The sequence below is a fragment of the Oncorhynchus nerka genome, linkage group LG15, assembly GCF_034236695.1.
Source record: "Oncorhynchus nerka isolate Pitt River linkage group LG15, Oner_Uvic_2.0, whole genome shotgun sequence".
Lineage (NCBI taxonomy): Eukaryota > Metazoa > Chordata > Actinopteri > Salmoniformes > Salmonidae > Oncorhynchus > Oncorhynchus nerka.
In genome coordinates, this window is record NC_088410.1 from 48519399 (window position 1) to 48536706 (window position 17308).

A 17308-nucleotide genomic window follows, 5' to 3' on the forward strand; every position below is an offset into this window, starting at 1 on the left:
AGAGGGAGAGAGAGGACGACAGGGAGAGAGAGAGAGAGAGAGAGAGAGAGAGAGAGATGAGAGAGATGGAGAGAGAGAATGACAGGGAGAGAGAGAGAGATGGAAAGAGAGAGAGAGAGATGGAGAGAGAATGACAGGGAGAGATGGAGAGAGAGAATGACAGGGAGAGATGGAGAGAGAGAATGACAGGGAGAGATGGAGAGAAAGAATGACAGGGAGAGATGGAGAGGGAGGGAGAGAGAGAGATGGGATGGGGGACTGAGGGAAGGTAGGAGGTGTAGGATGGCAGTAAACTGAGCCGGGCACACTCTTTGTTATTCTAAGGAGGCTCTTTGTGATGTGCTGATATCCCTGACATGATATTGTAGCAAAAGAACACAGCTGATGGCTTTAATTAAAGAGAGAGCAGGAACCCAGACTTCATCAAATAAAGTGGAAATACAGACATTGTCATCCTACAAGAAACATGGTATAGAGGAGAGGGAGCCACTGGTTGCCCTCTAGGTTACAGAGAGCTGGTAGTCTCATCCCCCACACAACCTGGTGTGAAACAGGGAAGAGACTCTGGGGGTATGGTAATTTGGTATAGATCAGACCTAACCCACTCTATTAAATGAGTCAAAACAGGAAAATTTTACATCTGCCTAGAAATGAATAAGGAAAAATGTCCTCATGTGTGCTACCTATACGCCAATAGAACCCCCGTACTTATACTTTAACGATGACAGCTTCTCCATCCTAGAGGGGGAGATCAACCATTTCCAGGCCCAGGGACATGTACTAGTCCGTGGCGACCTAAATGCCAGAACTGGACAAGAACCTGATACTCTTAGCACACAGGGGGACAAACACCTACCTGGAGGTGACAGCATTCCCTACCAAATATGCCCTTCTAGACACAACTATGACAAAACAACCAACAAAAACGGGTCATAACTCCTGCAGCTCTGCCGCAAGCTGGGTCTGTACATCGTCAATGGTAGGCTTCGAGGGGACTCTTATGGTAGTCACACCTACAGCTCATCCCTTGGCAGTAGTCCTGCAGACTACTTTATCACTGATCATCAAGCCAGAATCTCTCAGAGCTTTCGCAGTCAGCCCACTGACACCCCTATCAGATCACAGCCAAATCACATTCCACTTGAACAGAGCAATACTCAATCAAGAGGCATCAAAGCCAAAGGAACGGCACAATATTAACAAATGCTATAAACAAATACAGTCGATGTCAGAAGTTTACATACACTTAGGTTGGAGTCATTAAAACTCGTTTTTTCAACCACTCCGCAAATTTCTTGTTAACAAACTACAGTTTTGGCAAGTCGGCTAGGACATCTACTTTGTGCATGACACAAATAATTTGTCCAACAATTGTTTACAGACAGGTTATTTCACTTATAATTCACTGTATCACAATTCCAGTAGGTCAGAAGTTTACATACACTAAGTTGACCTTGCCTTTAAACAGCTTGATTCCAGAAAATTATGTCATTATGTCATTATGTATGTCATTTGAGTCAATTGGAGGTGTACCTGTGGTTGTATTTCAAGGCCTACCTTCAAACTCAGTGCCTCTTTGCTTGACATCATGGGAAAATCAAAAGAAATCATGCACGACCTCAGAAAACAACAGTAAAACGAGTCCTATATCGACATAACCTGAAAGGCCGCTCAGCAAGGAAGAAGCCACTGCTCAAAAACCACCATAAAAAACTGGCGCCGACAGAGATGGTCGCCTCGCTTCGAGTTCTTAGGAACCTATGCAGTATTTAGTTGTTTTATGTATTATTTCTTACATTGTTGTCCCAGGAAATCTTAAGTCTTATTACATACAGCTGGGAAGAACTATTGGATATAAGGGCAACGTCAACTTACCAACATTATGACCGGAATACAACTTTCCCGAAGCGGATCTTCTGTTCAGACCACCACCGAGGACAATGGATCTAATCCCAGTAGCCGACCCAAAACAACGGCGCCACAGAAGGGGCAGACAGAGTGGCCTGCTGGTCAGGCTCCGTAGATGTGTACATTGCTCACCGCTCCTGAGTATACTACTCGCCAATGTCCAGTCTCTTGACAACAAGGTAGACGAAATTCGAGCAAGGGTTGCCTTCCAGAGAGGCATCAGAGATTGTAACATTCTCTGTTTCACAGAAACATGGCTCTCTGTTGTTGGAATCGGTTCAGCCACCGGGCTTCTCCATGCATCGTGCCGACGGAGATGAACACCTCTCTGGGAAGAGGAAGGGCGGGGGTGTATGCTTTATGATTAACGACTCATGAGGTAATCATAACAACATACAGGAACTCAAGTCCTTCTGCTCACCCGATCTAGAATTCCTTACAATCAAAGGTCGGCCATTTTACCTACCAAGAGAATTCTCGGCAGTTATAGTCACAGCTGTGTACATTCCCCCTTAAGCGAACACCAAGACGGCGCTCAAGGAACTTCACTGGACTCTATGTAAACTGGAAACTATATATTTGGAGGCTGCATTTATTGTAGCTGGCGAGTTTAACAAAGCACATTTGAGAACAATGCTACCTAAATTCTATCAGCATATTGATTGCACGACATGCAGGGCTAATAATCTCGACCACTGCTACTCTAACTTCAGTGATGCATACAAAGCCCTCCCCCAACCTCCCTTCCGCAAATCCGACCACGACGCCATCTTGCTTGTACCGTCTTATAGGCAGAAACTCAAACAGGATGTATCAGAGTCGCAATTCAACGGCTCAGACAAGAGACGTATGTGGCAGGGTCTACGGGAAATCACGGACTACAAAAACAGCCACGTCATGGACACCGGTGTCATGCTTCCAGACAAACTAATCACATTCTTTGCCCGCTTTGAGGATAATACAGTGCCACCATCGCGGCTCGCTAACAAATACTGCCCCCCCCCCTCTCCTTCTCCATGACTGTGAGTAAAACATTTAAACGTGTTTACCCTCGCAAGGATGCTGGCCCAGACAGCATCCCTAGCCGCGTCCTCAGAGCATGCGCAGACCAGCTGGCTGGTGTGTTTAAGGACATATTCAATCGCTCTCAAACCAGTCTGTTGTCCCCACATTTTAAGTTCCTGAGTGTACACACCACAGACAAACTGAAATGGTCCACCCACACAGACAGTGTGGTGAAGAAGGCGCAACAGCGAGGCTGAAGAAATTTGGCTTGTCACCCAAAACGCTGACAAACTTTTACAGATGCACAATCGAGAGCATCATGTCGGACTGTATCACAGCCTGGCACGGCAACTGCACCGCCCTCAACCGCAAGGCTCTCCAGAGGCTAGTGCGGCCTGCACAACATATCCCTGGGGGAAAACTACCTGTCCTCCATGAAAACTACAGCACCCAATGTCACAGGAAGACCAAAAAGAGTATCAAGGACAACAACCAACCGAGCCACTGCCTGTTCACGCCGATATCATCCAGAAGGTGACCTCAGTACAGGTGCATCAAAGCTGGGACCGAGAGATTGAAAAACAGCTTCTATCTCAAGGCCATCAGACTGCTAGACAACAATTAGTAACTCAGAGAGGCTGCTGCCTACATTGAGACCCAATCACTGGACATTTTAACAAGTGGATCACTAGTCACTTTAAACAATGCCACTTTAATAATATTTACATATCTTACAATACTCATATCACATTTTTATACTGTATTTTATACCATCTATTGCACCTTGCCTATGCCATCGCTCATCCATATACTTATATGTACATATTCTCATTCACTCCTTTAGATTTGTGTGTATTAGGTAGTTGTTGGGGAATTGTTAGATTACTTGTTAGATATTACTGCACTGTCGGAACTAGAAGTACAAGCATTTCGCTACACTTGTATTAATATATGCTAACCATGTGTATGTGACCAATTAAACTTGATTTGATCTTGAGCCCCACCCTCTTCAACATATACGGTGCATTCAGAAAGTATTCAGACCCCTTCACTTTTTCGACATTTTGTTACGTTACAGCCTTATTCTAAAATTGATTCAATTATTTTTTCCCTCAATCTACACACAATACCCAATAAGGACGAAGCGAAAACAGGTTTTTAGAATTTTAGCAAATGTATTAAAAATAAAAACAGATACCTTATTTACATTTGTAGTCAGACCCTTTGCTATGAGACTCGAAATGGAGCTCAGGTGCATCCTGTTTCCATTGATCATCCTTGAGATGTTTCTACAAGTTGTTTCCAGATATTTCCACCTGTGGTAAATTCAATTGATTGGACATGATTTGGAAAGGCACACACCTGTCTATATAAGGTCCCACGGTTGACAGTGCATGTCAGAGCAAAAAACAAGACATGAGGTCGAAGGAATTGTCTGTAGAGCTCCGAGACAGGATTGTGAGTGGCAGAGATCTGGGGAAAGGTTCCAAAAACTTTCTTCAGCATTGAAGGTCCCCAAGAACACAGTGGCCTCCATCCTTCTTAACCTTTTTACACATACCAACAAATGGGTGTGATCATTCTAAAGTGGTCCCTGCAGCGTAGGCTGTGATTAGAACGCTTATTCAGAATGTCCAGTATCGATTGACACAACAGTCAACGTTTGAGCTGGCCACACTGTTTTTTCACAGAAACATTTTGCACAAACACAGTCCTTGCAAAATTATGTCGTGAATGTGACCCGTTTGTTTTTGGATGCAATGTTCAGACATTCACTGAATAGCTACAGCATAACACAATCATCCAAACTGGAAAATGTAGGCTACATTTGTCCTCGCGCTCACTGAGGAAAGATTGAGGTAACACAAGCGGTCATGTTTAGACTCTCGGCTGACAGAAACCACAATATGAATTAGTTAATAATAATTACTATTTATAATTCATCACATCACGGATGAGATCACCATTGAATAATTCAGTAAAACACTTTCTAGAAATAGAAAGTAATCCAAAGATTGGTAGAGATAATAAGAGGAGACAAGATGAGTTTGGTCTGTTTGCAGTATGCATGTTGAAGAGGGTGTGTCGTCTACCATCGTTTACATCCCATCATTCACTTCCGGAAGTTCACTCGAAAAATGAGTGAACCCTCCCTCACGTCATCACGTCAAACCCAGAATGAGTTGTATGTCTACAAACATGGCTGCACACATAGCTGGAATTAGCTTAGCTCATCATAAATCAGTACAACCTTCGAAAAAGTATTTTACACACATAATGTGTCCATTACAATCTATGCAAGAATTAGAATGCATGATTAGTCATCAGTAATTGAAAACATGTGAATAAAACAGTAAATAAATAAATAAACACCACACAAAACATTTTCTGATGGTGATTTATTGATTATTTGCTATGTGAAGACAGGGTTTGTCCAGGAAATTATAGTTTACACAGGATCCAACATTATGAGGGGTTTGGGGTGTCCGGGTCCGTGATGATGACCACGCTGGCTCCTCTTCTCAGCAAGGGACACACTTTGTACGTTGACAATTGGTACAGCAGTCCCACACTCTTCTAGCATCTGCTCTCCAACAGCACAGGGGCCTGTGGCACAGTCAGGTCGAACAGGAAGGGGATGCCAGCATTCGGATGCAGGATGATGCAGAGAGGAGAGGTGGAGTTCAAGGAGAACGGTCAACAGCTGGCAGTAAAGTGGCATGACAAATGAGACGTCCATGTCCTCTCTACTGTCCAGACAGCAACCATGTCGGCCACAGGGAAGGTGGACCACCTGACGGGAGAGAGAGAAATCAAACCAGACTGTGTGCTTGACTATAACCTCAAAATGGGGGCCGTGGATAAGGCGGACATGATAAACAGCTTTGTGGAATCGCACTCTGGAAAACTACCAATTGGTATTTTTCCATCTGATCGACACTGCTGCCCTCAACGGCCACATAGTTCACCACCAACTAACAGGTGAGATGATCACTGAACAAGGTATTTTTGTAATTGGATGTACAGTTCACATACAAATCACATACAGTTCCATTATGCAATTATAGTGACAATATCTCACCCACCTGCCCACTGCCTCCTCATCCTCTCCCTTCCCTCATCCTCCCCACTCCCTCTCCCCCATGGGTAAAGTCATTACCTACCAAAAGTACAGAGAGAACCTCATGAGAGCTGGAGGATCACCACACCCCTTGGCGCCCATCCACTGGGGGTCGTCCTGCTGCAGACAATCCCCTACGCCTCACTGCACAGCATTTTCCCTGCAAAGTCCCTTCAAACTGCTGCTCAAAGTAGTCACACACAGAGGCACTGCAAAGTCTGCCTGTCTGGTACCGGGAGTAGTAAGTAGAGGAAGTTGTCAAAATACATGTGTTTAGCTTGTGATACACCTCTATGTGTTTCACCGTGCTTTGGGGGGGTATCATATGCTCAAGCACTATTGAGCACATCTGCAGCAATTACTGACTGACTGACCTGACAGGTGACCTGCCATGATACTATGCCTTTAGAGGTGGGAGGTGGACATGCAGTTGTTGTTCAACCACCGCATGAATATGAATTATGGGTTATGCAAATTCCGTTTTTTCCCTTCAGTAAAACAAGTTTTTGTTGTTGTTGTTCAACATATTGGCCTAAGTGTTTTCTTGCTGTGTTTACATCCAGGTAAGCTGTTAAGGAGTGTACGCTTGTATACAACAGCTGGCCTCAATCTCCAGCTCGAAAGATGCCCAGCTCCAGTTATGATATTGGCAAATAATGTTTGTTTGTGTGTGTGTGGTTTCTGAAAGTACTTCTCTGACGCAATTAGCATTGTTTTACAGAGCTAATAGAACAATTGAATAGAACACCATAAAGGTTATGAAATTGAGTAACGTTACCTCGCGTGTCTGCGGTTATAAGGGATAAACACAAAAATGTTATGCTCCATACACACAGTGAGCTACAGTAGAAACGACATAACACAACATACAGAAACTATTATAACATAATAAGGCACTTACTTTGATAGAAACACACACATTTCCAGTGATCATGTAGTAATGAAAACAACGGCGCATTCGATGTGGGCGCCAGACGGAAAATGTGAACACGTGTGTGCAGGTCTTGTTCTGACTGGAGATGCGCAAATGTCTGCAGAAACAATTGGGAAGTGCTTGGGGAAGTTTGTCCGGGTCAGTAATGCCTCAAAAATAAATTGTCCGCAAAAGTGAAATGGCCTGATTTTATGTGAATTAATGAGGCGGAACACACCTCAATTCAAAGTGTTGTTAGAAAACTAAACTTGTTAGAAAATCATTTGAAATTGACAAGATGAAACAGCTTATAAATATATACAGGCAGCGTGCCTTGGTTGGAGGGCAGTGCAGATTAACTGTCCTGGTGTGTAACAATCACATTTTGGAACAGTGAGCGCATTCTGACATCACGTGAATAAAACAACACACTGGGGAGAACAATAAAGATATATGGAACTCACATGTGAAAAGGTTAAATTGAACAAGTTTGGAAGCACCAAGACTATTCCTAGAGCTGGCCGCCCGGCCAAACTGAGCAATCGTGAGAGAAAGGCTTTGGTCGGGGAGGTGACCAAGAACCCGATGGTCACTCTGACAGAACTCCAGAGTTCTTCTGTGGAGATGGGGGATCCTTCCAGAAGGACAACAATCTCTGCAGCACTCCACCAATCAAGCCTTTATGGTTGAGTGGCCAGACAGAAGCCACTCCTCAGTAAAACGGCACGTGGTAGACCACTTGGAGATTCCCAAAAGGCACTAAAGGACTCTCAGACCATAAGAAACAAGATTCTCTGGCCTGATGAAACCAAGATTATTTGTGCTGAATGCCAAGCGTCACATCTGGAGGAAACCGAGAACCTTCCTACAGTGGAGCATGGTGGTGGGAGACTAGTCAGGATCGAGGCAAAGATGAACAGAGCAAAGCACAGAGAGTTCCTTGATGAAAACCTGCTCCACAGCACTCAGGACCTCAGACTGGGGTGAAGGTTCACCTTCCAACAGGACAACAACCCTAAGCACACAGCCAAGACAGTGCAAGAGTGGCTTTGGGACAAGTCTCTTGATGTCCTTGAGTGGCCCAGCCAGAGCCCGGACTTGAACCCAATCGAACATCTCTGGAGAGACCTGAAAATAGCTGTGCAGCGATGCTCCCCATCCAATTTGATAGAGCTTGAGAAGATTTGCAGAGGAGAATGGATGAAACTCCCCAAATACAGGGGTGCCAAGATTGTAGCATCATCCCAAAAAGACTCGAGGAAGTAATCGCTTCAACAAAATACTGAGTAAAGGGTCTGAATATTATGTAAATGTGATATTTGAAGTTTTTGCTAAAAAAAACTATTTTTGTTTTGTCATTATGGGTTATTGTGTGTAGATTGATGAGGGAAAACAACTATTTAATCATTTTTAGAAAAATGCTGTAATGTACATTTTTTGGGGAAAAGTAAAGGGGTCTGAATACTTTCGAATGCACTGTATATCAACGAATTGGCGAGGGCACTAGAACAGTCTGTAGCACCCAGCCTCACCCTACTAGAATCTTAAGTCAAATGTCTACTGTTTGCTGCTGATCTGGTGCTTCTGTCCCCAAACGAGGGGGGCCTACGGCAGCACGTAGATATTCTGCACAGATTCTGTCAGACATGGGCCCTGATAGTAAATCTCAGTAAGACAAAAATATTAATAATGATGTTCCAAAAAAGGTCCAGTTGCCAGGACCACAAATACAAATTCTATCTAGACACCATTGCCCTAGAGCACACAAAAAACGATACATGCCTCGGCCTAAACATCTACACACCTCGGCCACAGGTAACTTCCACAAAGCTGTGAACGATCTGAGAGGGAAGGCAAGAATGGCTTTCTACGCCATCAAAAGGAACATAAAATTAGAAGGATCTGGCAAAATAAACTTGAATCAGTTATAGAACCCATTGCCCTTTATGGTTGCGAGGTCTGGGGTGCACTCACCAACCAAGAATTCACAAAATGGAAAAAACACTAAATTGAGACTGCATGCAGAATTCTGCAAAAAAATATCCTCTGTGTACAACGTATTACACCAAATAATGCATGCAGATCAGAATTAAGTCGATACCTGCTAATAATAATAAAAAACAGAAAAGAACCGTTAATGTCCAAAAATCACCTAAAAGGTAGCGATTTCTAAACCTTCCATAACAAAGCCATCACCTACAGAGAGATTAACCTGGAGAAGAGTCCCCTAAACAAGCTGACCCAACCAAATCATGAGAAAACAAAAAGAATTGCATGACACAATGGAAAGAATTGACAAAAAACAGAGCTAACTAGAATTATATTTGGCCCTAAACAGAGAGTATACAGTGGCAGACCCAAAATTAAGGGAAGCTCTGACTATGTACAGACTCAGTGAGCATAGCCTTGCTATTGAGAGAGACCACTGTAGGCAGACCTGGTTCTCAAGAGAAGACGAGCTATGTGCACACTGCCCGCAAAATGAGGTGGAAACTGAGCTGCACGTCCTAACCTGCCAAATGTATGACCATATTAAAGACACATATTTCCCTCAGATTACACAGACCCTAAAAGAATTTGAAAACAAATCCAATTTTGATAAACATCCATATCTATTGGGTGAAATATCAAAGTGTGCCATTACAGCAGTAAGATGTGTGACATGTTGCCACAAGAAAAGGGCAACCAGTGAAGAACAAACAACATTGTAAATATAACCCATATTTATATTGATTTATTTTCCCTTTTGTACTTTAACTATTTGCACATCGTTACAACACAGTATATAGCCATAATATGACATTTGAAATGTCTCTATTCCTTTGGAACTTTTATGTGTACTGCACATTTTTTATTTCACTTTAGTATATTATCTATTATCTATTTGGCACACACAGAGACAGACAGACAGATGTCCCTCTCCCTTTGAAAGTAGACATCCTCTCATGCTTCTCTTTTTACATGATGTGTGCTGCGCCTGCGCACAATTTGGCTTTGGTACACAATTATTAGGCTATTACCATCAAGTTACGTGAAATAAAGTGGCACTGCGCAGCATGGACTTCTTAGCTCACCGTGTTACTGTTGAGTTGCCAAAATGCAAAGCATCCCCCAGTTGTTGAGAAGGACTGTTCCATATCCACATATATTGTAGGGACCATTATTTTCTCATCATTTTGCCCAACACCTGCACATGGAACAGACCTTCCTCTGAAGTCAACAGGGGTGATCTAACGCCTCTCTACTCGTGTCCAGGGCATCATTCACGAGGCGTAATCTTTCTATGGGTAGAATGTCAGCGTGAACGAAAATGGATAAGGGAGAGAGAGAGAGAGAAAGAGAGTAGAAGCGAGAGAAAGAAAGAGTAAACAAAAGAGAAAAAGAGATCCAGAAAGACAGCCAGACCAACCAAACAAATAACCAACCAACCAACCAGTCATCAGTCCAACTCACAATCTCCGCCTCGGGCCCTCCGAAGTCGAGGAAGATCATGCGCACGCCGTCGTCGGAGGACATGCGCAGGCGCTCGAAGGGCTGCTGGAGGAGCACCGTCTTCCTGATGCCCATCTCCTCGGTGAACAGGGAAAAGCCCTCGTTGATGTGAACTCCCAGGTTGCACTCCTTCCCGTTCCAGCTGCAGGCTGACAGGCACCACAGGGGGGGGGGGGGGTAACACAGGTTGGTTGGTCACTAAGGGCCGGTTTCCCAGACACAGATTTCTTCATTCTTCATGAAGATTCGTCATTGATCTTGCGTAATTAAGCCCAGGACTAGGCTTAACCTGTGTCCAGAAAACCACCCCTAAACGTTTTTATTGTAAGGCGTTCTAGGTGAAAGCATCTGCTAAACATTGTAAATGCGCTCACGTCTCTGTTTCACTCCTTACAAAACAAAATACTAAAAGCTACAGTAGTTTATTGACTGATCTGTTCTCTGACAAATTGACAAGGACAGCTCTTATGAGACATACTTCCCGACATTGATCATATAGTCAGTATGAATGCAGACAGTTGCAATTCATTTATTCTGTAGGTCCAGCTTAGATGTGGCTGCCTCCCATGAATGCAATGAGTGACTTTTTATTGACAATATGCTGCACCACACCAGAAAACCAGTAGAGGGCAGTACTACCCTATTTAAACAGCCAGACCTGCACATACTTGCTGTCGGTTTTTGCTTGACTATCTGCTGTTGTTTTGCAGGAATCCATGATGACATATACACTTACAGTTGGAGCATTTAAATGGGGGGTAGATCAGCTTTAATATTGAAGATAGATTGGGGCTTCTGTCAATGTAATTGTCTGCATCATTTCCAATCCCCAATGTTTTTACCTGCACTGCAGTAGGCCTACAGATTAACTTTTGAAGACCGTGTTAGCCCTCTGAGCTAAAAGCCTAAACATTTTCTCAAGGAGCTAACGTAAGTCCTCCTGTCTCAGACCTCTCATGACACGAGCATGGTTCCGTACTGAAACCCTGTCTGCGACCTGAAGACTTGTGTTAACTTCCCGAGCTCATGCCTAGGCTTATGCTCAGTCGGGCTAACTTGGCGGAGGCTCCTCGTTCCGTACCTCGTCTGAAACCTGAAGACTCGCATTAGCTCCCCTAGGCTTTAGCTCAGCAGGCTAACTTCATCCGCTACTCCTTCATCCGTACCTGTGGTGACTTCCTGGATGAGCTCTGCGGCGTTGTGGCAGCCGTCCACCAGCATGTGGGTCCAGGTTGAAAGCTCCTTGGCCGAGTTCACCCGGAACACGTGGGTCTCTACACCCTGCTTGGTGCCCATGCGCAGCCCAAAGGAGAGCTCCGAATCCAGCAGGGGAGAGCTCTTCCCCGGACCCGAGTGGACCAGTCTGGAGGAGGCGGGGATGGGGAGAGGGAGGGTAAGAGAGGGGGAGAGAGAAAGGGGGCATAGGGAAGGGATAGAGGGGGAAAGGTGGTAAGAAGGTGGAAGAGAGAAAAGGGTGGAGGGAGGGGGGAGAGGAAGAGTAGGACATGAAAGAGGAGGGAGGGAGGGAGGGATGGAGAGAGAGAGAGAGAGGGAGAAAGAGGATAAGTAGGGAAAGAGCGAGAAGAAAAAAAGAGAACAGAGAAAGAGTGGAAAATGAGAGAGAGAACCATGAGGGGTGGAGAAAACCCAAAACACAACTTGCTGGTTTTCCTAATAATTTGCACATTAATATGACAACATGCGTGAACATTTTCAATGGGCCATTTATGGAAGATTATTAAGTATGCCAATAGCCCAGTTTGGGGCGTGTTTAAGTATGATTTGCTGTTTGGCCAGAATGTCTTGACAGACTGGCTTTAAATACAGTACAGGCAAACAGGGTAGTGTGTGTACATGCGAATGTGTCACTCCTAGTTATGATGAGAGAATGACTTTTTGACCTATTGATCTTAAGCCGTGGCTCGTCATTTAACTGACTTGGCTGGAAGGAGATTTGACTGTCTGGTTTCAACCCTACACAGTGTGACACTGCCACATGTGATAGGTGACAGGCACGTACACACTTATACATGACTGGTTTAAAGTTACAAAATCTTGCACGGTTAAACCTTTCTACGTGTCTTTTCACAACTGTTTATGCGATGTACTGTATCTGCCAGTTCTGACTGCATTATTTGCACTGGAAAGCACTGGCAAATCAAAGATGGCCACCATATCCGGTTCTGTTGCCCATCCCTTTAAGAGAGAATGTCCCTTGAAGAAAAGGTTTTGGGGGAAATGTTTAGTGTGTACCCGGGGCTAAGGTTTTAGATAGTGTTTGTGTCCTACCTGGTTGTGATAAGCGGGTGGCTCTTGACTGGGCTGTTGATGCTGTCTTTAGTGTCAGGCAGGGTGGGGTATAGCAGCAGGTCTCTCTCAGTCAGCAGAGCCAGCAACGGTCTCTCTGGACCCTGGGTCGCCTTGGGGGAGAGGACAGACACACACACTTTTTCGGAATCAAATGTCACAACATACACTACCGGTCAAAAGTTTTAGATCATCTACTCAAGGGTTTTTCTTTATTTTCTACATTGTAGAATAATAGTGAAGACATCAAAACTATGAAATTACACATATGAAATCATGTAGTAACCAAAAAAGTGTTAAACCAATCAAATTATATATTTGAGATTCAAATAGACACCCTTTGTCTTGATGACACTGTCGCATATTCCAATGCTTATTTGACAAAAGGCTAAGATCAAATAATAATTTTCAATTCCATAATAAAGTAGGGGAATGTTTAACAACATCATTTATTCAGCAGAAATAACAACGAGTGTCTAGTTTCTGACAATTTCACTCCTTTCATCCCAAAATGTATTGATTTGTCAGCATTCACGGTAGGCAAGGCTGCTTTAAAACTTTGAAAGAAATATATAATTCTTGGAAAATTCCATGTGTTTTGTGGTGCTTGACGGTAATGTTCCGTCCATCAAGGGCTTTTACTACATTGTTGTTGGGTTTTCAACAATATTGGCCTAGTCCAGAATTAAAAAGCTGTCTCTCTGGCTATTCTCCATTAAAATAATTCTGATTCCAGGACTTAATTTGTGTCTGGGAAACGGGCCCTATATGTTTCATTCCTTGAACAACGTTAATTATTTTGCCTTTGTAAGGCACATACTACCTATTAGCTGGCAGCTCCTTAGCACAAGGCTAACGTTAATGCTAAACCTATTCTCAGAAAACACAGAAAGTTGCTTTCAATAAAGTACAGTCTTCAGTCGACTGCTTCTAGGCTAGTCGCTAATGCAGTTAAACAGAACACAGTGTTAGTCAGTGTTATTTCATTCTGTTCATTGCTAATCTGGCTTTCACATTGCTAAAATGCTAAATGCTGAAAACAATACATAGGAAAAATGTCAAATACATGTGAAACATAATTTTTTTTGACAAATAATAAAATGTCCATACAAATGTACGTATTACAAATACATTTACAAATGTATGTCACGCAGTAAAAAGTGCATTAGCTGACCAACCAATAGAAAGGCCTTTCTTGGTTAGGGTTGAATAATTTAAGTCATTGGGTTCAAATACTATTTGAAATAATTTCAAATACTTTATCTGTGCTTGATTGAGCTTGTCTGTTGCAATAGAACAAATAGAAAAGTCTCAAAAGTGCAAAGCCCGCCCACATGGCACGCTAAGGGCTCAGACACAACAATAGTTTTTCCCGGCGAAGAGTATTTAGCACCTCTGAACAGAGTGTGTACAAGTACTCAAAGTATTTGAAAGACTTGAAATATTATTTGAACCTAGGCCTGCCTGCCATTAAAATGCATAAAACCAAACAAACAAATATTTGACCTTTGACCCTTTGTACCTGTTCAGTGATCCAGCCCATGTGTTTGACCTCCAGGTCCGCCTGCATGGCCCTCAACTCATCCCTGATGCGGGGAACCAGGCCCAAGACCCCTACCTGGATGGCGTTGTACCAGGACTGGGCCATGATGGGGTCCTTGGCCCTCAGGAACACTGAGCTCTTTCTGCTGGACGAGATCACCTCAAAGTACCTGTGTGAAGGGGAGGGGACAGAGGGAGAAAGAGAGGGGGAAGAAAGAGAGGGGGACAAAAAGAGAGAGAGAAATGGGGGAGGAGAGAGAGGGGAGAGCGCGAGACGGGGCGAAATAAAAGAGGTGAAAAGAGAAAGGGGAGAGACGAACACAAGAAAACAGTATTCGCTGTGGTCAGGTCCCTTGTGAATGCACTAAATTCCACATTTTGATGACCCTTGAAGTTGAGGAGGGTCAAAGGAAAATATTCTCATCCACTTTACCTCTGGACAAAGTAGTCATGGTAACTTGACATGAGGTGATTCTAACCTAAACACAGTTTGTTGGGTATTTGTCATTCAAGGTCTTCCATACATGGAAATATAAACACTCGTCCCCTGGTCTGCTCCACAATGTGTTAACATTGATCGAAACGTTGGTTTTGAGCCCCGATAAAGCTCATTGTGGAGAATACCAGAGTGTCCAAAACCAGTGTGCTTCTTTTTGATAGAATTCTTCATACCAAAGGTGAGATATAAAGAGAGATGAAGTAGGACACACACACACACACACACACTAGTGCTCCACTACATACCTTGAACTAAGCTTAGTGAAACAAAGTTTCAATCATTTTCATCACGTCATAGGCTACCAAAGGTCAAACCAAAGGGGACAGCAGACGGAGCTCAGAACTCGCTGTGAAAAAGGAGATAAAACAGAGCAGCGCTACTTTGCTTCAGGTGAATATTAAGAAGTAGGGTGCTCGTTAACTTCAACGGACCTTCATTTCTATTCCAAAAGGAGTGCCTTGTGGGTCTTTTGACTTGATGAACATCTTACTGAATTCAAGATACAAGCCATTGTACCCAGTTTCTCTCTCTAACTCTCTCTCATCGTGGAACTCAGTTCCCCATTAGCCTGTGCCAAGTCCCCAACAACCGAATGTTCCGGTTTTCAGGGACTGGTTTTCACCCGCAGTACCTGTTCTCTGTGTCCGGGGGGCACTGTTTCCTAGTCACCTGGCACATTTTCAGCGATATGGTCCTGGCCTCCTTCAGCTCGGCAGGGGCGTGTGCGCCTTTCTGTGATGTGGCAGGGGGGGAGTCCCAGGGTAAGGGTGCGCCGGGGGAGGTGTTCTTAAAAAAGGCCGACATCTCCTTGATGTATTTCACTGAGAGGAAAAAAGAGAATTTGTATTAAGGAACGTGTCATATAAGATGAATTGCGAGCCGTAAGAAAAATTATTTGGATTTTGGGGTTTCTCAGACACAGATTAAGCCTAGTCTTGGACTGAAAAAGCCTACTCAATGGAGGATTTTAATTTAAATGGATTTTTAGTCCAATACTAAGCTCAGTTAAAGAACCATTGAGGGTCGGTTTCCCAGACACAGGTTGAGCCTACTCCTAGACTAAAAATATCCAATGAGAATTCCTTTTAGTTCAGAACTACGCCTTATCAGTGTCCGGGAAACCACCCCTCAGTGTTTAGCTGATGGAGTGTGCAAGAGAAGGTTAATTAGCCAAATGAAGTTGGAGTTTGAACTATAGCCTTGGCTCCTATCAATGTTGCGAATTTCATGAGCGAGTATTCTCTTTCACTGCTGTGACCAAATCCTGATCCTCTGCTCGCCTTGCCTGTCATGCACCCGCTCTCTGTCTTACACATGCTTCTTACACATGGCCTATGCCCACACAGACGCACCACAGCCAGCCTGCTCGTTCACTCACCAGCCACACACACTCACTCACACACACACACACACACACACACACACACTCACACACACACGCACACACACACACACACACACACACACACGGCAACCGCACATATGCACAAACACACATGCATGCATTCAAGCCCACGCACACGCACTCATATGCACGTGCACACACGTGCATGCTCAAACAAAACACACAAACACACACACACAGCCTCCTCCTCCAGAGTGGTGGCGGTTCTGCTGCCCACTAGGCTGTGGTATGGGGAGCCAGTGCAGGCTGGGGTATAAATAGACCAGAGGACGGGAGAGAGGGACCAGAAGGGTACGACTCAGGTTTCACTTGGGAGGTGTGAAGTGGTCCTCTCTCAGGGGACAAACAGGGGCTTCCTCTGACCTCAAAAGTCGGTCAGTCAGTTAGTCTCTCCGAGACCTACCAACGAGTCAGCAGTATGCTCCAGTGTTTTCCATAAGCGCCGTCCGTCGGCTAAATAGCCGATAACAGACTATGTAAGCCGGCTACTTTTTCCACTTCATAAATTAAGTAGGTTTCTTTTCATTTAAAAGTTTCAATTTGCTTGTCAGAAAAGACAGTTTAGCCTTCTCCAGCTAGAATGAACAATATGCATCTTCTAGTGATCTATTGATTGGACAGGCGCCTGTCAGTCACAAAGTGAGCAATGAAAGGGAAAGATTGCTGGTTTGTCAGTCTGCTGCATGTCCCGCCTCTCGGTACATGTGTTATTTTTGTGAGCTGTGGTTGGCTGCAGTCTAATTTCTTTTCACGGAGGAGGGAGAGCATGATGCTTATTCATCGTCTCCTGTGAGTGAATTTACACGTCCCATGTAATGTACTGTAAGTAATAAAGATGAGTTGAAATCCACTTAATTTCTGTTTTGTGGCACATTAATTTATTTCTTAATTTACAACTTAATTTACAACTTCTTATTTACAATGACTGCCTAGGAACAACTGCCTTGTTCAGGGGCAGAATGACAGATTTTTACCTTGTCTGCTCGGGGATTTCATCAAGCAACCTTTCGGTTACTGGCCCAACGCTCAAACCACTAGGCTACCTGCCGCCTTCTTTCAAGTGTTTCATAGGCCTATACAGTCACGGAGGTGGGGCGAATAGGCTATTTACTGTGC

At 44.0% G+C, this 17308-nt stretch overlaps 1 protein-coding gene across 4 annotated transcripts in view; it reads right to left on the minus strand.

The window, feature by feature from the left end:
• The window catches only part of LOC115142836 (alpha-1-syntrophin-like), a 67778-nt gene that overhangs the window by 9250 nt on the left and 41220 nt on the right, over positions 1–17308 (minus strand). For 3 of the 4 annotated variants that reach the window (XM_065001653.1, XM_065001654.1, XM_065001655.1), the window contains 6 exons: positions 15419–15608; positions 14269–14458; positions 12729–12859; positions 11606–11802; positions 10401–10588; positions 5298–5707 (listed from right to left, as the gene is read on the minus strand). In XM_065001653.1, coding sequence (XP_064857725.1) covers positions 5363–5707; positions 10401–10588; positions 11606–11802; positions 12729–12859; positions 14269–14458; positions 15419–15608 — 1241 coding nt within the window. In that variant the 3' untranslated portion in view covers positions 5298–5362. Of the gene's footprint in view, positions 1–5297; positions 5708–10400; positions 10589–11605; positions 11803–12728; positions 12860–14268; positions 14459–15418; positions 15609–17308 lie in introns of those variants that run through there. The other variant, XM_029682612.2, reaches the window with a different exon arrangement.